The sequence below is a fragment of the Moschus berezovskii genome, chromosome 12 (assembly GCF_049115385.1).
Source record: "Moschus berezovskii isolate FMDL1 chromosome 12, NW_MosBer_1.0, whole genome shotgun sequence".
Taxonomy (NCBI): Eukaryota; Metazoa; Chordata; class Mammalia; order Artiodactyla; family Moschidae; genus Moschus; species Moschus berezovskii.
In genome coordinates, this window is record NC_142471.1 from 3,920,121 (window position 1) to 3,945,307 (window position 25,187).

The window sequence follows — 25,187 nt, forward strand, 5'->3', positions numbered from 1 at the left end:
CTCTGTTCTGGGCTCCTTGCCAAGCTCCAGGATCTATTTGCCAAGTAGGAAGCAGGTCAAGAGCAGGGCTGGGCTGCGGGGAGACCGGGGCTGGTGGGGGCAGAGCCATGCTGGCTCCAGTTTCCCGGGTGGAAGGAGAGGGACACTCACTAATGCAGCTTCTTGTGGACAAGTGTGTTGCCCGTGGATCTACATGGATCTGTCTTGGTTAGCATCCGCTTCTAGGGGAGCAATTGCCTTGCTTTCTATTCAGCCAGTGAGCAGTGTTTGAGCCCCTATTTTGTGCCTGGCTCGAAAGACAAAGACAAAGTCCCCACCGTGAAGGAGTGGATAGGTTCCCAGGAATGGGCCTGTCCTTGGAGAGAAAAGGGGTGCAGCCTCCGAGGGCCCTCTTCTTGCAGTGAGTGTGGTAGGGAGGGAGGCACCCCTTTTCTGGACACAGATGATGAGTCTGAGTGACGCTGACCTCTCCAGCTCCTCCTGAATGAAGTTGTCACAGACAGGCTGAGCTGCTAAGGATGAGTGCAAAAATCTGTGCTGCCCAGGACAGCAGCCACTGGCTACACATGGTGGCTGAAAACTTTGAGTAAAATTTCAAGGGCTCAGAGCCACCCATACTGGTGGCAGCTGTATAAGACAAAGCAGATGCAGAACACTCTGCTATTCTTGCGATTTCTATTGGCTAGTCTTCCTGCATAGATAATTGCAACAGAATTGTCCATAGTGGGTAAGTGTGGAGGGAAGGGCTTACACCAGCTGAGGTGTGTGTTGGGGCGGGGGGGAGTGGAATTGGGAAGCCATTGGAGGCAGGAAGAGCTTCTCCAGGAGTCACCTCTCATCTGAGACACATCCGAGGCTCCCAGCCATTTCCCAGAGCAGGACACAGCCCAGACCCCACCTTGAACATTAGTGACCCTGGTCACCTTCCATCTCCCCGTGTCTTGCCATCCACTCCATGGCTATGTTTGTACCAGCCAGTGGATCACAAAGTGCAACAGACATCCCTGGATAGCTTGTTAAAAGAAAGACTCCTGGGCTTCACCCCCAGGTTCTGGGCAGTAAGGCTGGGGTGAGGCCAGAGAATTTGGATTTCTAGCAAATTTCTGGGTGATGCTGATGTTGAGGGTCCGGGAACCACACTTGGAACACCGTGGGTATGGTCCAAAGAATCACATTCACTGACCCGTTCATTCCACAAATATTCACATTGTTTAATGCTGCCATGTGCCTGGTGCTCTTTCTGGATGTGAGCAGCCAGAGAACTTACATTCTTGGGAGGAAAGACACACAGCAAAAAAACCTGTGTTGGGTGGTAATGAACATTATGAAGAAGCATAAAGCAGGGCAAGGGGAGAGGCCTCTTAGATCATATTTGAGCAGAGACCTAAAGACAGTGGAGAGTGGGTATGACCCAGCTTTTCTGGTCCCATTTTTTCCTCTGCCCTCAGCTTTTTGATTTGAAACATGAGAGTACCATTAAAAATCAAGGGCGTCAGGAGATTTCCCTGGCGGTTCAGTGGTTAAGATTCCACACTCCCACTGTAGGGGATATGGGTTCAATCCTTGGTTGGGGAACTAAGATCCCACAGGCTGCAGGGCATGATCAAAATATAGATAAATAAAATTTAAAAACAAAGGGCATCAGTCTATTCAATAGTGAAGTTTTGAAGACAGATTTGATTCTGTGGGCATATGTTTCACTGAAACATTTAGCCTGAGGCTAAAGACCATAGATTCGACACCAGCCTGCAGCTCTGCCTTTGGATCCCAGTAACTGAGTTAGGAGTCTCGACTGCCAAGGAGGCCACCACCATCCCTTCTACATGGTGACTTGGGACCCTCCATCCACATGGCTCAAGCTCATTTCCCGGTCTCTTTCCCACCCATCCCACTTAGGCCAAAAGGCAACTGTGTACAAATGAGGTAGGCAGAGTGTGACCTGGCACCTGGGGTGCCCACACATTGGCGTCTGAGTGTCCTACTGATGGGGGTAGAGCTGCTGTGGGAGAGGCAGGGGCGAGACCCCGTCAAGTATATTTGCTTCTTGTCCTGGGTCCTGTCAGCCCCAACCAATTAGCTGAATGCTCCTTACTTCTCTCCAGCTTTGGGAGGCAGACAGACAAGTGCAGGTCAACCAACACTTTATCAGCCATTGCTAGAAAAACAAGCCCAGGCTGTAGAGACCGGGCGTCAATAGGTATCCCTCCATAAAGGACAGCTCTTGCTTATACCCTGTTATAAACACAGCTTTCAGGGTGAAGGGCAGACCAAATGCCTTTAACACCTGATTTTCCTTTTCAACCTGTAATATCTTTTAGGCCCAGCTGTCTCAAGCCTTAAATGGAGTTTCCGATAAGGCAAAAGAAGCAAAGGAGTTTCTGGTTCAGCTGAAGAACATTCTGCAGCAGATCCAGGTGAGCCCAGACCCCACCCCTCCGCAGAAGGGATGTGAGACATGGATGAGGAAAGGGAAGACCCCTGACAACACTTCTCAGTGTTGAGCACGGGGAGGCCCAACTGCTCCACTGCACACCCAACCCACTGGCACCCATGGGCCATCCGGTAGGAAAGGGATTTCACTTGAACTCAGACAGAATCATAGAAAGAGAACCAGGCAGAAATAACGCATGGCCATACAGTGCTACCAGTGTCTGTATACAGTGCTTTCATACCAAATGCATCATAATATAAAAGCATCAGATACTAAATAAATGTGTTTACTGAGCACCCATGCTGTGTCATGCACAAGCCCGACACTGATCAATAAGGGGCAGTCTGTGGCCCTGGGAGCTCTGTCTGTCAGGAAGAGAGTGTATAAATACACGCAGGGAAGAACTTTCACACAGATCAAGAACTTCCTGGTGTCTGGGTGGAAAAGGGGGACTGAGGGCACTGAACTCTCAACCAGCCGATAGAAACTGTCCTTCCTAATAAGCTAAAGCACAGAGTTCAGCCACCAGGCGTTTCCTTCCCTGATTCTGATGTTTTCAGGACACCAGCTATTTGGTGGGGTTACTATAACAAAGCACCACAGACTGAGTGGCTTCAACCCCAGTAACCTATTTTCTCATAGTTATGGAGGCTAGAAGTTCAAGATCGAGGTGTGGGCGGGGGTGGCTCCTCCTGAGGGCTCTCTCCTGGGCTGGCAGACAGCCACCACCTCCCTGCATCCTCAGGCGGCCCTCCCTCTGTGCCTTTCTGTGTCCTGACCACCTCTTCTAACGACACAGTCACGCTGGATCAGAGCCCAGCCTAAGGACCTCATTTAAGTTACTTCTTCCAAGTCTGTTTCTCCAAACACAGTCTTGTTCTGAGGTCATGGGGGTTCAGACTTCATTATAGGAACTTGGGGCAGGGGTGGGAGAAAACACATTAGCCCATGACACAAGGTTTGAATCCAGGCTGGTCTGAGAGGTGTTGAAGGATTCTTTTTCACAACTGATAAAGACAGATCTGACAGCCAGACCACAGGGTTTTGTTTGTTTTACTGTTTTCTGATTATGAAAAGTAAAAATATGTTCTAGAAGTTGTGAAAAGTAGAAAATAGCAGACAAAAGTAACAGAACTTCATAATATCTCACCCCTTTGAGTGGCCACCCCACTATTTTGACACACTGTCCCATTAGTTTACACACACACACACACGGTATGCAGTTATGCAGCACACAGTTGTAGGTTTTTTTCTTGTTAAGTCTCTCATGTTTCCCATGACACTGAAAACCCTCACAAACCCGCATGGCTCAGGTGACGTTGGATGTTCGCTCCATCCTCAGATGTGCTGAGATTCACATGCACGGTCTCCAGTCTAGAAGCAGGACCGTGCTCCCTGGGGCCCACTTGCTGGCGTGGCTGTGTCTCTAGCGCCGGCCGCATGTCTGCGCATCTCCTCCCTAAAACACTCTGCGCCCCACAGGAGAACGGCCTGGACTACGAGGCCTGCCTGGTGGCTCAGTGTGACGCGCTGGTCGATGCTCTGACCCGGCAGAAAGCCAAGCTGCTCACCAAGGTCACCAAAGAGAGAGAGCACAAGCTCAAGGTGGGTGCCCGGGCAGCCAGCGCCCCCAGTCCCATCCCCCTCCCTGCCCAGGGTGGGGGAGCACGCAGTATAGACACGGGGTCAGTGCTAGTTGAGGGTATGAATGAATGGACAAGTGAGGGGAGGAAGCGCTGAGCAGGTTCCCTGGGACCTACGCACCCTCGTGCCACTTTGCCTGCAGTAATTTCCATGCCTACTCTGCCTCCAAAGCGGGGACCAGACACCTGAATCCTGCTGCTTTCAGTCAGAAGCCCCCCTCTCCCATCTGCTGGGCCCCTGCTTTCTGCGGAAGACACACAGCCTGTTCCCCTCTTGCAGAGCGGAGACAGCCTCGTTGCATGATAAGGGCTGTGCTCAGGGCCCCGGCTTGGCCCCTCCATCAGGGTCTCTGGCATCCGGTGTTCGCATGGTCAGCGCGGTGGCCAGTGATCACCTTGGAAAGGCAAGACTTCCCCTCAGTCGCACTGGGCCCCCAGTCCAGGCAGCTGCCCCGTGGACACCCTGCCTTGATGAAAACTTCATGGTCTGGGCTCGATCTATTTCATAGACATTTCCCAACTGAACCAGAAATATTACTGAAGGGCGAGAAGGAATGCATGTTAGCGATGGTCCATGGTTTACATGCAAAGCAGTCGAACCCCTCAAGTGACCACCCAGCAAGCAAGAGTGGGGGGCACGGATTGGTCACTTGGAAGCCTTCAGATTGTGCGCGTTCTCTGCTTTTTATCCAGAGTTCAGGAAGTGTGCTCTGCTGGGTGTGGCAACCCTGCTTGTGGGGCAGTGTGTCCAATTACTCCCCTGTAACGAGGGCACGTGGAGCTCAGGAACAGAGCAGCAGCAGGAGAGGGTGCGAGGGAGTTGAGAACAGTGCTGCCTCCCGCTGCAGCCGGGCTGTTCTTCGTCCATGAGATGGTTACCAGGGGTCCTTTTCACGGCAGATGGTTTGGGACCAGATCAATCACTGCACGCTGAAGCTACGCCAGTCCACTGGGCTGATGGAGTACTGCCTGGAGGTGATCAAGGAGAACGACCCCGCCGGGTTCCTGCAGGTGAGCGGGCTGGCGGTCCTTTCTCCAACTCCATGGCCGTGTCCCAGACTAGCCAAGGTTCTAGGAAAGTGCCTCCCCATGGCTTGGAGTTGAGCAGACTCTCCTGTGCTCAGTGATTCCATAATACCTGAAATCTCATCTTGGCTATTCTCACAAGCTCTGACCTGGCTCTGGGTCATCATTAAATGAGGAGGTCAAACATCACAGTCTCTAGGCCTGCAATGCCATGCTCTCATGGCTCAACTTCCTGGAACACCAGTGCAACATTTTCCCCACAGATGAAAGAAGACAGTCTTTGCCAGTCAAGCTGGAAAGATTGAACTGGAAGAAGTGAGTTAGCAGAATCCACATGACCCCCAGTGGGCAGAGTCCCACAGGTCTGGACAGAATACCACAGCCCAGAAAGCCCGGGTTGCCTTGCTGGGCAACCCCCAGCAGCCAGGCTAATCCGGGTCACGAGCATCTCTTGGGAACATGTCTGTGACTCAAACGAAAGACCTGTCCTCTGTCTGTGGGGAAAATGGTGAATCTTCTTGATTGGTCCCGGGAAAGGTGCACGTGCATCATAGCTCTACAGGGACACGTGCAAATGTTCTGAATGAGCGAGACTTTCTCCAGCAGAGAACAGAGCCGTGGGTTTGATACAGTGAGAGCTTGGAGCAGAAGCTGCAGAACAACGTGGAGGAAAGACAGTGGGAGGGAGGGGGCGGCCCAGTCCTGGGGTGAAGGAGATGCTTTTAAATGCTAGGACAAACCACTAGTGAGTTTCACTTTGCAAAGTGCGGGATCTAGCAAAAGAAGAATATGCAGTGTTTCTGTATATTTTAAAAGTATCATTTGCTTCCAAACGAACTTGGTTACAAAACAGAAAGAGACTCACAGACTTAGAAAAGGAACCAGTGGTTGCAGGGGGGAAAGACAGCTAGGGAATTTGGCAGGTTCACGGACACACTGCTACATACAAACTGGATGACCAGCAAGCACCTACTGCAGGAGCACAGGGAGCTCTGCTCAGCGTCAGGTGGCAGCCTGGATGGAGGGGGTTTGTGCGAAAATGGAGACGTGTGTGTGGCTGAGTCCCTTGTCTGCTCACTTGAAACTGTCACAACATTGTTAATAGGCCATACCCCAATACAAAATAAGAAGTTCAAAAAAATAAATAAAAAGTATCATTTGCTTTACAAAAGGGTTTAGTCTAAAACAGCAAGTGCTTCTTTACAGGGAACATGATCGACCTATGAAGATGATTTAAACAATATAACGCATTTTTAGTTACCCCCGAGTCACACCGGCATGGGTTCTGTCATCTCTGCCAGGGCTTGTGAGGGCATGCTTAACGCAGCCACCCTCTGAGCCCCCGGAGATGAAGCCCCTACTCTTTCCTTACCACCTGCTGTGTTGTTTTCCCTTTGCATGTGGAAACCCTAAACTCTGTGCTTCCTTTAAGATCTCGGACGCCCTCATCAAGCGTGTCCAGGTGTCTCAAGAGCAGTGGGTCAAAGGCGCCCTGGAGCCCAAAGTGTCCGCAGAGTTTGAGCTGACCTTGGACAGTGAGCCGCTGCTGCAGGCCATCCACCAGCTGGACTTCATTCAGATGAAATGTAGGGGTGAGCCGTGGTTGGCCCAGTTCAGTTGGTGCTTCTTCTGGAAGAGGCATCCACTCTGCAGGGCAGCTCACGCATTGGAAGCCTTGTGACCCTGGTGGGACACAGATTGGGAGGGAGGGACTTCTGCGGCACAGACCTGGGTGCAGGTCCCAGTTCAGTGCCCTCGAGCTGGTGACCTCTGTGGGTAGCCCCCAGCCTGAGCCACAGTTTTCCCGTATGAAAGAGGCTCGCTTTTTCATTCAGAGACACCTATCGAGTGTTTATCACCTGCCAGGCAACATCCTAGGTGTTCAGGACACAGCCATGAACAAGTCCACAGGCTCCCTCACAAGGCTGAGCTGGCCTTCTAGAGAAGGAAACAGGCAATGCTCCAACAGAGAGTATAATATAGCCTGATGGTGGCAGCTGTGACCAACAAGGTGCTTTCTGAGAAGTGAAAGCGTTAGTCGCTCAGTCGTGTCTGACTCTTTCTGACCCCATGGACTGTAGCCCGCCAGGCTCCTCTGTCCGTGGGATTCTCCAGGCAAGAGTACTGAAGTGAGTAACCATTCCCTTCTCCAGGGGATCTTCCCAACTAGGGATCAAACCTGAGTCTCCTGCATTGCATGCTGATTCTTTACCATCTGAGCCACCAGGGAAGCCATTTTTTGAGAAGAAGGCATTAGTATGGGGGTAGCATTTCGAGGTGAGAAGGAAAGAGATGCAATATAAAGGAAGAAGGCTCCAGGCGGCAGAGGGCAGGTGTAAGTTCGCTGTGTTCCAAGCAGAGCGAGGTCGCGGTGACAGCAGCGTGGTGAAGGTGGTGGGTGGTAGAGTGAGTTCAGAGAGCCAGGGGGACACAGGCTATGGGTTAAGAAAAGTTTGCACAACTTTCCCCAGGTTACAGAATTAGCATGTGAGGTCACCCTGCCTCTCCAGAGACATTAAGGGTGCATTCAGGGGAGGGAATAAAGCTCTTTGGGCGTTTACTTTTTTAACCACTATATCAAAGAGCCGAGCACCACGCCTGCAGGAGCTGTGAACTCGGGAGAATGCTGCTCGCACAGCATGTGGCCATTTTCAGACCGAAGACACCCCATCTCTGTGCCCACCCCCACACTCAGTTTGCAGCTGAGGCGAGCTTTGGAAACGCCACCTACCCCAGGTGTGACTGGGGCGTGGTTCTGGGCGCAGAATAAGCCTGGCAGAAGTGGGGGCTCTGGAAAGTGGGGGTGCTGAAAGAGGCTGCTTGGAGCTGCCCCTGACAGCGTGGGGTGGTGGAATTCACAGAGGAAGTGGGAAAGCGAGAAGCAGTGCCTGGGGATGGAGAGAGGACTCCTTCCACACTGATAACCCAGGGTCCTGGGGCCAGTCTGCATGGAGCCAGCCCTGAGACGACTCCATAACAGACAGTGCTTACACCCCACTAAACTGTCCACCAAAATGTGGAAGATGGTGCCCTAACATCTGGACCCAAATGGAAATCTGTAGTTTTTACAAAAACTCATGTTGCAGTGTTCCCTTTGAAAAATGTCAGCACGGACTGTGCATGCTAAATCACTTCAGTTGTATCCACCTCTTTGCAACCCTATGGACCATAGCCCACCAGGCTCCTCTGTCCATGGGATTCTCCAGACAAGAATACTCGAGTGGGTTGCCGTGCCCTCCTCCAGGGAAACTTCCCAACCCAGGGATCAAACCGAAGTCTCTTATGTCTCCTGCATTGGCAGGCAAGTTCTTTATCACTAATGTCACCTGGGAAGCCCCAGCATGGACTATATTAATTTCTAAAATCTCTCGAGTATATTAATTTCTAAAATCTCTCAAGCCTGAACACAACTAGAGAATAAAAAGATACTCCCGGGCTCACCTTGATAGAACTGATGATACACTTGACTTGAATCCCTAATTCCATGGGTAGACTGTCCCATACTTGCCTCACTTTCCGGGATCTAGTTCCCTAGGCCTTTAAAACTCCCAGACAAAGGTTTCAATGTACCTTTGCGTTTTGCCTGTCCCCCACCCCCAACCAGAACTTCACGGGCCCCAGGTGTGAGCTGCACTGTGACTCCACGCAGAGGGTCTGGAGAGGCCTCGCCGTGCTGGGAGGCACAGAGGGTCAGGCTTTGCTGCAAGTCCTAGGGAGCCGCTCGTGGGGCAGAGTCAAAACCAGTGATGCTCAGCGGGCCGGTGGGGAGAGAACGCCTTGTCCTCAGGGCTCCAGACTCAGAGGGGTGGCGGCAACTGCGTTTCTCCCGGCGTCAAATCCCAGGACGCCCTCCCAGGCTAGGAGGTGCACGGAGTGTGCAGAGAAGCGGCGGGGAGTGGCGCAGGGGGTCGCCTGTCCTCTGGGGTGGGCCGCCCGCACCTCGGCCCTGCGCCCTGCGGGGTGTGCGCACTGAAGCCCGCCTGTCCCGCCACAGTGCCACCCGTGCCCCTGTTGCAGCTGGAGAAGTGCTGCACCCGGAACAACAGCGTCACGCTGGCTTGGAGGACGCCGCCCTTCACCCACAGCCCCGTGGACGGCTACATCCTGGAGCTCGACGACGGCGACGGGGGCCAGTTCCGGGTGAGAGGGCTGCGGCCGCGGGGCACGCGCTGCGCCAGCCTCGGGAGCAGTCCGGGGACTGCCCCAGCTCCGATGCCGCTAACGGGGCGCCAGCCCCGGGGCGCAGGGCTGGGGGCCTGGGCTCATGGGACACACCGGGGGGTTCTCTGCCTAGAGGCTGGGTCTGGGCAGGCAGAGAAAGTTCGGGATGGCTTTTCTGTGAAGACTGACGCAGGTCGGAGGCCAAGGCAGAGCTCAGAAAAGGGGTCCCCCACACAGACCCGCTTCCCAGTTGACCCTGCAGCATCCAGTCAACGCCATCCCACACATCCCTCCCAAGCAGCCTCCTACTCCCTCAGCGTTCCCACAACTGCCCTGCCCGGTTCACTAATTAGCTCATTTGGCAAGGTGATCTGCATGGGAAGACACATGAAGAACGGTTGTAGGGTTGGGGTGATGATCTACAATACACCGGGAGAGTAAAGACTCTTCTTGAGTCAGAAACTCATCTTCCAGTCTCACCCTGTCAGTGGTAGGAACCCTGACAGCTCCCCACCCCAACCCAGACCCCAACACAGCTCTACCTTGAGACCTCACAGTGGAGTTCAGGCTCCTGTCCAGTAATTTGGTTGACAAGGAACTGCAGGGAGCACAAACTCTGGCCCTTCTTAGAGCTTCACCTTTCTGTCCCCAAGAGACTAAGACTCATTCTAACAAAGCAGAGCGATCATAACAGTTCTCAGACTTCTTCTCCTGGAACTGGGGCCCATTCAAGGAATCTTGCCGGAGTCAGTGTTCTTTTTGTTCCCCTCAGCGGGATTTATGCCTGTGTCTTTTCATTTTTTTGTTTTGGAAATGCCAGAGTTGTAGTCCTCCATGAGGAAAAATTGAGTCCCTGGGAATCTGGGCTCTTTAGGGAAGAGAGAAGCTGAGGTCACATTGGTCAGGAAGAGCAGGTCGTACGCCGGGTCCCGAAGGCCAGCCATTCCGCTCATGCAGAGGAGCGAGGAACTGACAGAGTTCTGTGACTAACCGGAAACCGGGAACAGAGTTTACTGTTTTGAACGGGATGAAGGAGGACGAAGCCGCCAGTACTTCCCTGGTTGTCGGTGGTGAGGAACCTGCAGGGGACACGGGTTTGATCCCTGGTTGGGAAACTAGATCCCACGTGCTCAGGAGCAGCGAAGCCCGAGAGCGACAACTGAAGATCCCATGTGCCGCAACTGACACCCAGTGAAACCAAATAAATAAGTAGGTAAATATCCACCATAAAAAGAAGAAGCCACAGAGCTCAGTGGCTTTCCCCTTTGAGACGTGACCACTAATAGAAGCTGGAGCCAAGGGCTCGAGTTTCTGAGGGACAGTGTGTCATGGGGGGAAAGGCGTGGACTTAATGCAGACAGACCTGGATTTGAACCCTGGCTTCTAAATGCATTGACTGTGATCTTGGGCAAGTTTCCTGCCCTCTCTAAGTGTCCTTGTGAGTAAAACATAAAGAATAATAGCAATGTCCTAGGGTTGTGTAAGGATTAAGATGCCTTAAAATGTGTACATCAAGGTTGTATATTGTCACCTTGCTTATTTAACTTATATGCAGAGTACATCATGAGGAACGCTGGGCTGGAAGAAGCACAAGCTGGAATCAAGATTGCTGGGAGAAATATCAATAACCTCAGATATGCAGATGACACTACCCTTATGGCAGAAAGTGAAGAGGAACTCAAAAGCCTCTTGATGAAAGTGAAAGAGGAGAGTGAAAAGGTTGGCTTGAAGCTCAACATTCAGAAAACAAAGATCATGGCATCTGGTCCCATCACTTCATGGGAAATAGACGGAAAAACAGTGGAAACAGTGTCAGACTTTATTATTTTGGGCTCCAAAATCACTGCAGATGCTGATTGCAGCCATGAAATTAAAAGACGCTTACTCCTTGGAAGGAAAGTTATGACCAACCTTGATAGTGTATTAAAAAGCAGAGATATTACTTTGCCAACCAAGGTCCGTCTAGTCAAGGCAATGGTTTTTCCCGTGGTCATGTATGGATGTGAGAGTTGGACTGTGAAGAAAGCTGATCGCCGAAGAATCGATGCTTTTGAACTGTGGTGTTGGAGAAGACTCTTGAGAGTCCCTTATACTGCAAGGAGATCCAACCAGTCCATTCTAAAGGAGATCAATCCTGGATGTTCATTGGAGGGACTGATGCTAAAGCTGAAACTGCAATACTTTGGCCACCTCATGCGACGAGTTGACTCACTGGAAAAGACTCTGATGCTGGGAAAGGTTGGGGGCGGGAGGAGAAGGGGACGAGAGAGAATGAGATGGCTGGATGGCATCACCGACTCTGTGGACATGAGTTTGAGTGTGCTCCGGGAGTTGGTGATGGACAGGGAGGCCTGGCGTGCTGTGATTCATGGGGTCGCGGAGAGTTGGACACGACTGAGCGACTGAACTGAACTGATACAATAATAGCTGGCACACAGCTATTATTATCAATAACTCAAAAAAAACAAATGAAGAGTAACACCCCCAAGTAATCAAGCAGGAATAGCGTTTTATAATTTATTTATTCAGGCTGTGCTGGGTCTTGCTTTCTGCACAGGCTTTCTCTAGTTGTGGTGAGCAGAGGCTTCTCTCCAGCTGTGGTACACCGGCTCTCACTGCAGGGGCTTCTCATTGCAGAGCACAGGCTCTGGGGCATGTGGGCTCAGTAGCGGCGACACGTGGGCTCTAGAGCACAGGCTCAGGAATTGCGGCACACAGGTTTAGTTGTTCCACAGAATGTGGGATCTTCCCAGACCAGTGGTCACACTCATGTTTCCTACATTGGCAGGCGGATTCTTCAGCACTGATCCTAAGGGAAGCCCAGGAATGATGTTTTATGTAATGACAAAAATGAGGTGCAAGGCTATGCATTTGGGGACAGTTAATGGGACAAATTAAGTTTGAAGTAAATGTTCTAGAAAAGGACCTTTGGGGTCCGATGCAGAAATGCCCCACCCTCTGGGAAACCAGGAGAAAAGCAGCTCCAGGAGGCCTGATGAGTTAGAAGATGCCAGGCTCAGCGGTGGGAGGGGTGGGAGGAGGTGGAGTGGCCCTCTCACTCCGGAAGTGGCCAAATCAGCTTGACCCACCTGTGCTTAACCACGCCCTTCCTCCGTCTGCTTTTCCCCATCATGTGTGATGATGCTTCCTTTTCAAATACTGTTTATTTTGTCTACTTCGATGCGTAGCTCATGTTTTCTAACTTAAATTCCCATTGAAAACCGATGATCTCCTCTTGCTCCAACCGTTTTGTGCACCCCCATCTTTGGGCTCAAGAGTCCTGTCCATGAGAACTGCCCTCTGAGGAGGCAGGACCTTCTCAGGCAGCGTCACGGCTGCTGCAGCCCATACCTTCGCAGCAGACGGGCCCGTCAGCCACCAGTGAGGGTTTGTGTTCAACGTGGACGTGGTCTGAAACCTGGCCGCCACTCACCCCAAATCTCCTTATTAAAAACACTCTTGGGTAATGGAAATAAAAGCAAAAATAAACAAATGGGACCTAATTAAACTTAAAAGCTTTGGCACAACGAAGAAAACTATGAGCAAAGTGAAAAGACAGCCTTCAGAAAGGGAGAAAATTATAGCAAATGAAACAACTGGCAATGAATTAATCTCAAAAATATACAAGCAGCTCATGCAGCTCAATACCAGAAAAATAAATGACCCAATCAAAAAATGGGCCAAAGAACTAAACAGATATTTCTCCAAAGAAGACATACAGATGGCTAACAAACACATGGAAAGATGGTCAACATCACTCATTATCAGAGAAATGAAAATCAAAACCCCAATAAGGTACCATTTCATGCCGGTCAGAATGGCTGCTATCCAAAAATCTACAGACAGTAAATGCTGGAGAGGGTGCGGAGAAAAGGGAACCCTCTTACACTGTTGGTGGGAATGTAAACTAGTACAGCCACCATGGAGAACAGTGTGGAGATTCCTTAAAACACTGGAAATAGAACTGCCATATGACCTAGCAATTCCACTTCTGGGCATACATACCAAGGAAACCAGAATTGAAAGAGACACATGTACCCCAACGTTCATTGCAAGCACTGTTTATAATAGCCAGGACCTGAAAGCAACCTAGATGTTCATAGGCAGATGAATGGATAAGAAAGCTGTGGTACATACACACAATGGAGTATTACTCAGCCATTAAAAAGAACTCATTTCAGTCAGTTCTTAATGAGGTGGATGAAACTGGAGCCTATTCTGTTCACTTCAGCTGCTCAGTCACGTCCAACTCTTTGTGACCCTATGGACTGCAGCATGCCACGCCTCCCTGTCCATCACCAACTCCCAGATCTTACTCAAACTCATGTCCACTGAGTCAGTGATGCCATCCAACATTCTCATCCTTTGTCATCCCCTTCTCCTCCCACCTTCAATCATTCACAGTGTCAGGGTCTTTTTAAATGAGCCAGTTCTTTGCATCAAGTGGCCAAAGTATTGGAGTTTCAGCTTCAGCATCAGTCCTTCCAATGAATATTCAGGACTGATTTCCTTTAGGATGGACTGGTTGGATCTCCTTACTGTCCAAGGGACTCTCAAGAGTCTTCTCCAACACCACAGTTCAAAAGCATCAATTCTTTGGCGCTCAGCTTTCTTCACAGAACAACTCTCACATCCATACATGACTACTGGAAAAACCATAGCTTTGACTAGTCGGATTTTTGTTGGCAAAATAATGTCTCTGCTTTTTAACATGCTGTCTAGGATGATCATAACTTTTCTTCCAAGGAGCAAGCATCTTTTAATCTCATGGCTGCAATCAGCATCTGCAGTGATTTTGGAACCCCCAAAAATAAAGTCTGTTACTGTTTCCATTGTTTCCCCATCTATCTGCCATGAAGTGGGACCAGATGCCATGATCTTAGCTTTCTGAATGTTGAGTTTTAAGTCAACTTTTTCACTCTCCTCTTTCACTTTCATCAAGAGGCTCTTTAGTTCTTCTTCACTTTCTGCCATAAGGGTGGTGTCATCTGCATACCTGAGGTTATTGATATTTCTCCCGGCAATCTTGATTCCAGCTTGTGCTTCTTCCAGCCCAGCGTTCCTCATGATGTACTCTGCATATAAGTTAAATAAGCAGGGTGACAATAGACAGCCTTGAAGTACTCCTTTTTCTATTTGGAACCAGTCTGTTTTTCCATGTCCAGTTCTAACTGTTGCTTCCTGACCTGCACACAGGTTTCTCAAGAGGCAGATCAGGTCGTCTGGTATTCCCATCTCTTTCAGAATGTTCCACAGTTTATTGTGATCCACACAGTCAAAGGCTTTGGCATAGTCAACAAAGCAGAAGTAGATGTTTTCCTGGAACTCTCTTGCCTTTTAGATGATCCAGTGGATGTTGGCAATTTGATCTCTGGTTCCTCTGCCTTTTCTAAATCCAACTTGAACATCTGGAAGTTCATGGTTCACATACTGTTGAAGCCTGGCTTGGCAAATTTTGAGCATTACTTTGCTAGCATGTGAGATGAGTGCAATTGTGCAGTAGTTTGAACATTCTTTGGCATTGCCCTTCATTAGGACTGGAATGAAAACTGATCTTTTTCAGTGCTATGGCCACTGCTGAGTTTTCCAAATTTGCTGGCATATGGGGTGCAGCACTTTCACAGCATCATCTTTTAGGATTTGAAATAGCTCAACTGGAATTCCATCACCTCCACTAGCTTTGTTTGTAGTGATGCTTCCTAAGGCCCACTTGACTTCGCATTCCAGGATGTCTGGCTCTAGGTCAGTGATCACACCATCATGATTATCTTGGTCATGAAGATCTTTTTTATAAAGTTCTTCTGTGTATTCTTGCCACCTCTTCTTAATATCTTCTGCTTCTGTCAGGTCCACACCATTTCTGTCCTTTATCAAGCCCATTTTTACATGAAATGTTCCCTTGGTATCTCTAATTTTCTTGAAGAGATCTCTTTTCTTTCCTATTCTGTTGTTTTCCTCTATTTCTTTGCACTGATCACTGAGGAAGGCTTTCTTATGTCCTTGTATTCAAATGGTTGTATCTTTCCTTTTCTCCTTTGCCTTTCGCTTCTCTTCTTTTCACAGCTATTTGTAAGGCCTCCTCAGACAACCATTTTGCCTTTACATTTCTTTTTCTTGGAGATGGTCTTGATCACTGCCTCCTATACAAAGTCATGAACCTCCATCCACAGTTCTTCAGGGACTCTGTCTATCAGATCTAATCCCTTGAATATATTTGTCACTTTTACTGTATAATTGTAAGGAATTTTATTTAGGTCATATCTGAATGGTCTAGTGGTTTTCCCCACTTTCTTCAATTTAAGTCTGAATTTGGCAATAAGGAGTTCATGATCTGAGCCACAGTCAGCTCCCAGTCTTGTTTTTGCTGACTGTATTGAGCTTCTCCATCTTTGGCTGCAAAGAATACAATCAATCTAATTTTGGTTATGACCATCTGGTGATGTCCATGTGTAGAGTCTTCTCTTGTGTTGTTGGAAGAGTGTGTTTGCTATGACCAGTGTGTTCTCTTGGCAAAACTCTATTAGCCTTTGCCCTGCTTCATTCTGTACTTCAAGTCCAAATTTGCCTGTTACTCCAGGTATTTCTTGACTTCCTACTTTTGCATTCCAGTCCCCTATAATGAAAAGGGCATCTTTTTTGGGTGTTAGTTCTGGAAGTTCTTGTAGGTCTTCACAGAACTGTTCAGCTCCAGCTTCTTCAACATTACTGGTCGGTGTTTATTATACAGAGTGAAATAAGTTAGAAAGAGAAATACCATCCATCTTTATGGCAGAAAGTGAAGAACTAAAGAGCCTTTTGATGAAAGTGAGAGGAGAGTGAAAAAGTTGGCTTAAAACTCAACATTCAGAAAACTAAGATCACGGCATCTGGTCCCATCACTTCATGGCAAATAGATGGGGAAACAATGGAAACAGTGAGAGACTTTATTTTGGGGGCTCCAAAATCAATGTAGATGGTGACTGCAGCCATGAAATTAAAAGATGCTTGCTCCTTGGAAGAAAAGTTATGACCAACCTGCTACTGCTGCTAAGTCGCTTCAGTCATGTCCGACTTTTTGCGACCCCATAGACAGCAGCCCACCAGGCTGCCCCATCCCTGGGATTCTCCAGGCAAGAATACTGGAGTGGGTTGCCATTTCCTTCTCCAATGCATAAAAGTGAAAAGTGAAAGTGAAGTCGTTCAGTCGTGTCTGACTCCTAGCAAACCCATGGACTGCAGCCTACCAGGCTCCCCCCTCCATAGGATTTTCAGGCAAGAGTACTGGAGTGGGGTAACATCGCCTTCTCCGATGACCAACCTAGATAGCATATTAAAAAGTAGAAGCATTACTTTGCCAACAAAGGTCCATCTAGTCAAGGCTATGGTTTTTCCAGTAGTGATGTGTGGCTGTGAGAGTTGGACTATAAAGAAAGCTGAGTGCTGAAGAATTGATGCTTTTGAACTGTGGTGTTGGAGAAGACTCTTGAGAGTCCCTTGAACTGCAAGGAGATCCAACCAGTCCATCCTAAAGGAAATCAGTCCTGAATATTCATTGGAAGGACTGATGCTGAAGCTGAAACTCCAACATTTTGGCCACCTGATGCAAAGAGCTGACTCATTTGAAAAGACCCTGATGCTGGGAAACATTGAAGGTGGGAGAAGGGGACGACAGAGGATGCGATGGTTGGATGGCATCACCGACTTAATGGACGTGAGTTTGAGTAAACTCTGGAGTTGGTGATGGACTGGGAGGCCTGGCGTGCTGCAGTAAATGGGGTCTCAAAGAGTCAGACACAACTGAGCAACTGAACTGAACTGAACTGAGTGCATATATATAGAGTTTAGAAAGATGGTAACAACAACCCTATATGCAAGACAGCAAAAGAGACACAGATATAAAGAACAGACTTTTGGACTCTGTGGGAGAAGTTGAGGTTGGGATGGTTAGAGAAAATAGCATTGAAACATGTATATTACCATATGTGAAATAGATTGCCAGTCCAAGTTCGATGCATGAGACAGGATGCTCAAAATTGGTGCACTGGGACAACCCAGAGGGATGGGATGGGGAGGGAGGTGGGAGGGGGGTCAGGATGGGGAGACACATGTACACCCATGGCTGATTCATGTCAGTGTATGGCAAAAACCACCACAATAGTGTAAAGTAATTAGCCTCCAATTAAAATAAGTTAATTAATTTAAAAACAGCACTCTTGAGGTAATAGCACTTTCAATGCAACTTGTGGCTAAGAGAAATTTTCCACATAACAGGGGCACCTGATGAGTGGTCTGTGTCTCTTCCAGGAGGTGTATGTTGGCAAGGAGACCCTGTGCACCATCGACGGCCTTCACTTCAACAGCACATACAACGCCAGGGTCAAGGCTTTCAACTCCTCCGGCGTTGGGCCCTACAGTAAGACTGTGGTCTTGCAGACATCCGACGGTGAGCACTGGGATGTCTCAGGGAAAGAGATTCAGGCCCAGCCCGCATATCAGATGGGCAGACAGATGGACAGGGAAAATCTGTGAGTTGCTGTGAGGGAGCCATCAGGGGCAAAGGAAAGAGGTGGCAGCGGGGTGAGTCCATCTCCTCCAGCCCTGCCCCTGATCTGCTCCCCTTACTCCCTGCCCGCCTATCACAAAGGAAGCAGACATTCCTTCACTCCACTTGCTGGACCTGGAAAGTGAGACTAGAGGTTGAGAGGCACAGGGAGACTACACTCCCTGTGTAGTCTCACTTCCGAGGGGCCAAGAGTGGGTGGGATGTCCCAGAGAAGAGAAGGCAGGCAGCTGCCAGGAGGAACTTGCCCCTCGAGCACCCCATACAAGAGCTCAGATCCGAGTGCTGCAGACCTCGCTGAGTCCTTTCTGGATTCAGGCAATCAGAGCACACCGACATTCCACTGGATTTTGAACATGCGACTCCTCAGCGTCGAGGGGTGATGTAGGGTCTGGTCTGCTACATCGAACATGTACCTCAGGTACTTGGAAGGTACCAGCCCTGTGTTACTGTCAACGTTTGTCCCAGTGTTTCCCTGATGGCTCAGCGGGTAAAGAATCCACCTGCAATGCAAGAGACACAAGAGACGCAGGTTCGATCCATGGGTCAGGAAGATTGCCTGGAGGGAGGGCATGGCAACCCACTGCAGTAGTCTTACCTGGAGAATCCCATGGACAGAGGAGCCGGGGGGGGCTACAGTTCATATGGTCATGAAGAATCGGACATGACTGAGCAGCTAGCACTTTCACTTATCCCAGCCCAACCTCTGGCGGCCCTGAGAAACACAGGACAGCCTGAACCGCCCCCCAGGGACGGGCAGATGGTGCTGTCCCCCGGGTGGGCTCCCCAACTGTGTGCCCCTAGAAGCCCTCACCTGCCAGTGGGCTGTGGGTGGAGGATGGAGCGTGGGGGCTTTGCTGACCCCACTTCACCTCTCTGCCTCTCGAGTCTGTCTCCCATGACTCAGGGCTGGATGTCTATCATCATTCCTAATGGCGCTCAAAATGTGCGTGAGTGCTGTAGAAACCAGGATTCCATGAGAGTATGTAGATGGGGGCCTGGATGTCTGTGTACCTGGCCCAGCTGGGGTCATGGGATTGGGCACTTGGATGAACACAGAGGAGAGAGCATGAACGTGTATGTGCGTGCGTGCGTGAATTGAGCGGGGAAGGACACTCAACGCCGTGTGCCCACTTCCTGAGAGATCCCAGTGAGTCTGTCTGCGAGCCCAGGTCAGAGGCTGCCGGCAAGCTCACCCCAACCCTGCCCCTCTCGTCTGCCCCTTCCTTTCCAGTGGCCTGGTTCACGTTCGACCCCAACTCTGGGCACCGGGACATCATTTTGTCCAACGACAACCAGACAGCCACCTGCAGCAGTTACGACGACCGGGTGGTGCTGGGCACGGCGGCCTTCTCCAAGGGCGCTCACTACTGGGAGCTGCACGTGGACCGGTACGACAACCACCCGGACCCTGCCTTCGGGGTGGCCAGGGCCAGCGTGGTCAAGGACATGATGCTGGGCAAGGACGACAAGGCCTGGGCCATGTACGTGGACAACAACCGCAGCTGGTTCATGCACTGCAACTCTCACACCAACAGGTGCGCCCCCGCCCGCCCCTGACAGGAGGCCTGGGGTCCAGGTCCTCCTGCCCTTCCCAAGTTCATCAGAACACGGTGGGGGGCAGTGTTCTTGGCCTCTTTGGTGTCCAGTTCCCAGGCAGACGTGACCGCTGGCCTGCAGCCCAGGTGGGAGCATATGACAGAGTGTGGAGCTTGTGGGTGTGCAGGCCGCTCAGCGAGCCGCGAGGCCAGGCTCACCAACCCTGGGCTCCAGTTCTCCTCCAGGCTCTGCTCCACTTTCATCCACACCCCTCAGCCCATCGTGAGTCACCATGGAACTCCCCACACACAACCACAGGGCCTTGAAATAGGCAGGGGGTGCAGCACCCCCGGGTTAGTCACTGCGGCCGGCTCTGACCCGGGCAGCCCCAGCACTACCTTGCCCTGAGGCTGGCCTGGGAGAGTGGGGTCACCAGGCCAGACACGGGAAACTCAAATCCTGGGGGAGACCCCGAACCCAATACTGGAGGGTTGTGGCCCTCCAAGCCACCTCCTTGCTGTGGGGTCTCCTTCCCGGTCTGCTGAGGGCCGTCACCCCTGCTGGGAGAGGCGAGAGGCCCCGAGGAACTAGCCTCCCTGGACTGCAGCACTGGGCCAGGTCAACTCCAGGGGCTCTCAGCGCTCCAGGCCCACCTCAGTGCTCCTGCAGATGGCCCCAGGAGTCCTGGCCTGGGACAGGGACTTGCTGGAGGGTCCCCAGGGGCTGAAGGCAGATGGGACCCCTACCAGCAGCCTTTTCAGCGGCTGTGACCCCCCTCTCCACAGGCCTGGGGTGACAGCAGGCAGCTCCTCCCCGGGGGCTGGGCAGCCTGGCCCTGCGCCTGCCCCGCCGTCTGCTCACAGGCCGCCCGGGGACCGGGTCCAGGCCCACCAGCGCCCTCTTTGCTTGCTCAGGCCTAGCGGGAGCCTAGATACCCTGGGGTGGGAGTGACAACAAGGAGCATCTATCAAGAGCCTACTTTGTGCTGTGGGAAGCACCTGGCTCATGGGATTTCGTTTGGGCCTCAGGAAAGTTCGATTGTTATCACCATTTGGCAGATTATGAGATCAGGGCTTAAGGTTAATGTCCAAGTCTTGAGGCTAATTAGACGTGGTGTCAGGGTTTAACTCAGGACCCAGGCTCCAGTTCCAGGGGAGGGGTGGAGAGGGGGCCGGGCCGGGCCGGGCGGCCCCGGGGAGGCGCTGGGTGGGCCTCCTTCCTGTGTCTCAGGCGGGTCCTTCCGCCGCCCATTGGTCAGTGTCTCATCAGCACCACAGGCCCACTTGCTAGCCCCACTCCCTCCAGCGGCGTCCTGCCCCGGGTCCTGCCCTGCCCTCTGATGACACGCACTCAGCACTCCTCGCCGTCCCCCATGCTCTCAGCCCACCATCAGCTGACCGGCTCGTTCCCCACCAGGAAAGGACAAAAATGGTTTTCTGATCAGAGCAGAGCCGCCTGTGTCAGGGCGGACCTCCACCTCAGCTAAGGGAGGGGAGAGTCTAATGGACTCGGCCCGCCCAGCCCCGGGAAGGAGACAGGTGAGGGTACTGCCCGCCCAGAGACTTGCCCCACCCTGTGGATGCAAATCCAAACCACCATGGGATACAGTGTCACAGCATTCACCACGAGGGTCCCAATTGTGGTCCTTTGCTCTACGGCGGGTTCCGGGGGATGACCCTGCTCCACTGGGGGCACTGTGTTTCCGGGCCAGGGTGTCCCCAGCAGCCTTCAGCTGATCCTCCTGTCCTCACCTCCACCCCGGCTTCTCTCCCCAGGACGGAAGGTGGTGTGTGCAAGGGGGCCACTGTGGGCGTGCTGCTGGACCTGAATAAGCACACTCTGACTTTCTTCATCAATGGGCAGCAGCAGGGCCCCACGGCCTTCAGCCACGTGGACGGGGTCTTCATGCCAGCCCTCAGCCTCAACCGCAACGTTCAGGTACCGCGCACCCCCTGGGCCAGGGCCCCCTGCTGGCCCGTACCCTCGCAGCCCGTGGGCCTCCAGGGTGTGCCAGAGAAAGAGGGCTCTAAAGAAGCTGATGGCACGCTGCCCGGCTAGGAGCTTGCCTACCGCCCACCCGGGCCTCGCCTGGAGACAGTCTCCTCTGGCGTGATGAGTCCTTACTTGGCCCCTTGAAAGCAGCAGAGGTGCTAAGGTGGCTGTTTGTGGACAAGCAGAGGACAGGGGGGCAGCGAGGGTGCAGGAGGCGGGCAGGTCCTGATGACGTGCTCTGGGAAAGCTGCCAGACTGGAAAGGCCATGCCTGCTGTCCTGCAGGGCCCTGGTGGCCAGGTGTGTGCTGGGCCTCACGTGGCTTTCCTCCAAGAGGAGGGAGAGTTGGGGCGAGACCACGCCTAAGGATTTACCCCCATCCCATCCCTGCCCCTCTGGTTCCCTCAGATAGCCAGCATCCTCCCAGGGCCAAGGAGCCCCATGAGGGTGTGGAGGACAGAGAGGAGCTTGGAGGGAAGCGCAGGTTGTGTGCCAGCCTTTGTTTCCCACACACGGCTCCTCCCCTGGGAAGTATGGGGCTGGGGGCAAAGCTCTGTTTCAAGGTGTCCACTGACTCTGAGTATTATCCCTTATGGATTGATTTGTCGGGTGGCACAGTGGTAAAGAATCCACCTGTCAATGCAGGAGATGTAGGTTCAATCCCTGGGTCAGGAAGATCCCCTGGAAAAGAAGAGGGCAGCCCACTCAAGTATTCTCACCTGGAGAATCCCCATGGTCAGAGGAGCCTGGCCGGCTATAGTCCATGGTGTCGCAAAGAGTTAGACACGACAGAAGGAACATCCACTCACGCACAAATCAATCAGTGCATGTGTGTGCTCAGTCTCTGAGCTGTGTCTGACTCTTTGAGACTCTATGAAATATAGTCTGCCAGGTTCCTCTGTCCATGGAGATTCTCCAGGCAAGAATAGTGGAGTGGGTTGCCATGCCCTTCTCCAGGGGCTCTTCCCAAACCAGGGATTGAACCCACATCTCTTATGTCTCCTGCATTGGCAGATGGGTTCTCTACCACTAGCACCACCTGGGAAGAAGCTCTTGATTGATTTGTACCTCCACTCATTTGCAAAAGAGCTCTGAGGCAGCCTGAGGTATGGGCTGTTCTTACACAGGGTTAAGAAAACAAATGTAGGAAAGGAAAGAAGGCCATGGAAAGAAAGCAGAAACAACTATAAACCCTGAGCCCAATTCCTCCTGCAGCAAAGAACCTCAGCCTTGCCGAGGCTCCTGGCGGCTGGGGCAGCATGGGAACCAGGCAGTACGCGGTTCTCACTGTGAGGAAAGAGGCAATGACCAGCTTCTTGGAGGAAGCTCTGGGCCCGATGGCAGTGATGCCAAGCATGATAAATAGCAGATTCCACAACACAGAGAAGCCGGGCTGCTGCCCGTGGTGATCCTGGAGCAGAGGGCAGTGCATGGCTGCTGAGCTGTGTGTGTTGCGGGTTCCCGGGGGCCGCTTTGCCCCCGATCACCACGGCTTCTTTTTCAGGTCACCTTGCACACGGGACTGGAAGTGCCAACGAACCTGGGGCGGCCAAAGCTGTCAGGCAACTAGCCTGCCAGGTCCTGCTCTGCGTGGTGGCCCCCTCACTGCACTCACACAACCCCTGAGGGAACACAGCCACGTCCTGGGTGAGACCCAGCAGCCGCTGAGCATCTTAGAGATCTGCTTTCTTTGAGGGACAGAGAATGTCTGCAGGCCACGCTCACTGAGGCCACAGAGGGTGGTGAACATGGGTGCTTCCTGTTGTTCCACCGGGCATTACAGACACGAAGAAGGATGTTTGTCAAGACAGCGAGGAAGTATTTGGGGTTTCGTTTGGTTTCCTGCCTTCTGTTTTCAATGCTTGTCTTTTGCAGGGGGCAGGGAGTAGGGCAAGGGGAGAGCAGACCCTGTGACGAGCATCCTCAGAGCAGGAGTCGGGGGACATTTGGAAATCCTGTATCCTTGGTGTCAAGTCTTTGCTGGATGCACCACTTCAGAGAACAAAGGGTGCCGGCTCCCATCTCTGCCAGGAAGTGTCATCCTTCAGGTTTTCAGTTCTGGCATATCCGGTGTGTTACACCACTTGCAGACGAAGTCAGGATGCACAGAGAGGGACACTAGTTACTCATCTTGCTCTTTGCCGCTCCCATTGAACTGTTGAGAACTTTTTCAAACAGTTTCCTTAGGTCCTTCATTAATCAGCCAGTCTCTCTCCCCTCCCCACCCCCTCACACACACGTGCGCGCGCACACACCAGTCTCCTAAAATTCATTCACTCTGTTCTAAAACACAAAACCCTGGAATCTGAATCACTGTGTGCTGAGTCTCCACCTGGTGATGGCTTTTTTCGGGAGCTGGCTCCCCCAGATGTTAGCTGCAAACCCGAGTTACTCTTCTGAGCTGCGAGGCTCTCAGACTCATGAGACAGGAGGCCCCGGGGAAGCCTCTTATACCCAATCCACCTTCACTTTGAGACCATCCACGGCCACCGTGACAGCATCGTGAGAACAAGGAGTGGCCCGATGGCAGGGGAGGCTGTGCCCTAGGGGCAGGCAGGACTCTGTGGAAGGCAGGAAACAGTGTTCCCGGCCTCCCCCCTTCCTCGGTGTGAGGGGTCCACGTGGCCGCGGTGAGCTCCGGGGTGAGCCCGCCCCTTCCTGCTGGGAACGCTCACCTTCTCCCTTGAGTCCGCCTCTCAGAGCCTGCTCCGGGGTCTGAGCCCAGCTGCGCCCCTCTGCTCTCCTCCCCGTCTCTTCTTCCTCGTTGCCTGCCACCTCCCTTTCCAACTGGTAGTAAGCCTTTCTCTCTCCTTTTTAAAAGAATATATTTTATCAAGCATTATTTTTGAGGTCGAGGAGTAACTTGTCTATTTGCTGGCTTGGATTTTTACAAAGCTCAGCCCGTGAAGCGGCACCGACTGTGTCTACTTGGTCCTACCTGCTCGTTTAGACGCTGCACTTGCTTTCCGAGTCAGCCTGGCCAGCGCTGTGCAGATCCTACTAGCCTCTACTCAGCAGATCTGACAATCCTACCTCAAGCCCCTGCTCCCAGGCGAAGACTGCCGGCCCAACTATGCCCACCAAGGTGGCCAGGGAGACTGGCCGCCCACGTCTGCAGGAGCCTCCTGGTGCTGTCGAAGCCCCTGCTGCCCAGGTCCCAGCAGTCATCCACTCAGTCAAGGTCCAGCCTCCTCCTTTTCATCCAGCAGCTGGTTCCTAGGTTACACGGAGGTGCCCCGCGCCCCGCAAAGCTCCAGCCAGAGCCCAGCAGGCGGCACGCACGGCCCATCCGCATCCTCGCAGCTGCCTGTCTCTTCTCCCCCAGCATCCTGTCATCTCACTCCGGGGCCACGGCTCTGGGGGACTCCACATGGAGAGTGGGGAAAGTTCTTGAAGACTGGAGGCCCCAGAGGAGCCCCTGCCTTCCTGGGGCAGGAAGCCGAGGCTGGCAGGTCCAGAGGCATCAGCATTGGGATTATCTTTCGGGAAAGACGAGCCCAGTGAGCTGGGAGTGAGGTCTGGCTGGGAAGGTGGCCACAGACGGCCTGGCTGAAGTGGCTCCTTTCCAGTGGAGTCTGGGTGAGAGGCTGGGAGCTCCCAGGATCATCGAAGGTGGGTGACCCTGCAACCCAGGTTCTGCGTCTTTGGGGAGGAGCTCCTTGGGCTCAGCTTGCACTTGGTGGCACCCTTGGGAGAGCAGTATCTGGGTCAGAGGGAGATAGGCAAGGGAGGAGGAAGGCCTCCTGAGGAAGAACGTGACTTCCTTCCCACCAGCAGCCCCGAGGCCCTGTGAGTGCAGGCGCAGGCAAGCACCAGCCTTTCCCGGCTTCACCAGGGCCAGAAGCAATACAGCTGAA

At 52.3% G+C, this 25,187-nt stretch overlaps 1 protein-coding gene across 3 annotated transcripts in view; it reads left to right on the forward strand.

The window, feature by feature from the left end:
• The window catches only part of TRIM67 (tripartite motif containing 67), a 55,757-nt gene extending 32,857 nt beyond the window's left edge, over positions 1-22,900 (forward strand). For 2 of the 3 annotated variants that reach the window (XM_055424273.2, XM_088842459.1), the window contains 9 exons: positions 2,319-2,414; positions 3,914-4,036; positions 4,975-5,085; positions 6,533-6,692; positions 9,095-9,240; positions 17,545-17,683; positions 19,035-19,338; positions 21,115-21,277; positions 22,835-22,900. In XM_055424273.2, coding sequence (XP_055280248.2) covers positions 2,319-2,414; positions 3,914-4,036; positions 4,975-5,085; positions 6,533-6,692; positions 9,095-9,240; positions 17,545-17,683; positions 19,035-19,338; positions 21,115-21,277; positions 22,835-22,900 — 1,308 coding nt within the window. The remainder of the gene's footprint in view (positions 1-2,318; positions 2,415-3,913; positions 4,037-4,974; positions 5,086-6,532; positions 6,693-9,094; positions 9,241-17,544; positions 17,684-19,034; positions 19,339-21,114; positions 21,278-22,834) is intronic. The other variant, XM_088842458.1, reaches the window with a different exon arrangement.
• Positions 22,901-25,187: the final 2,287 nt, after the last annotated feature.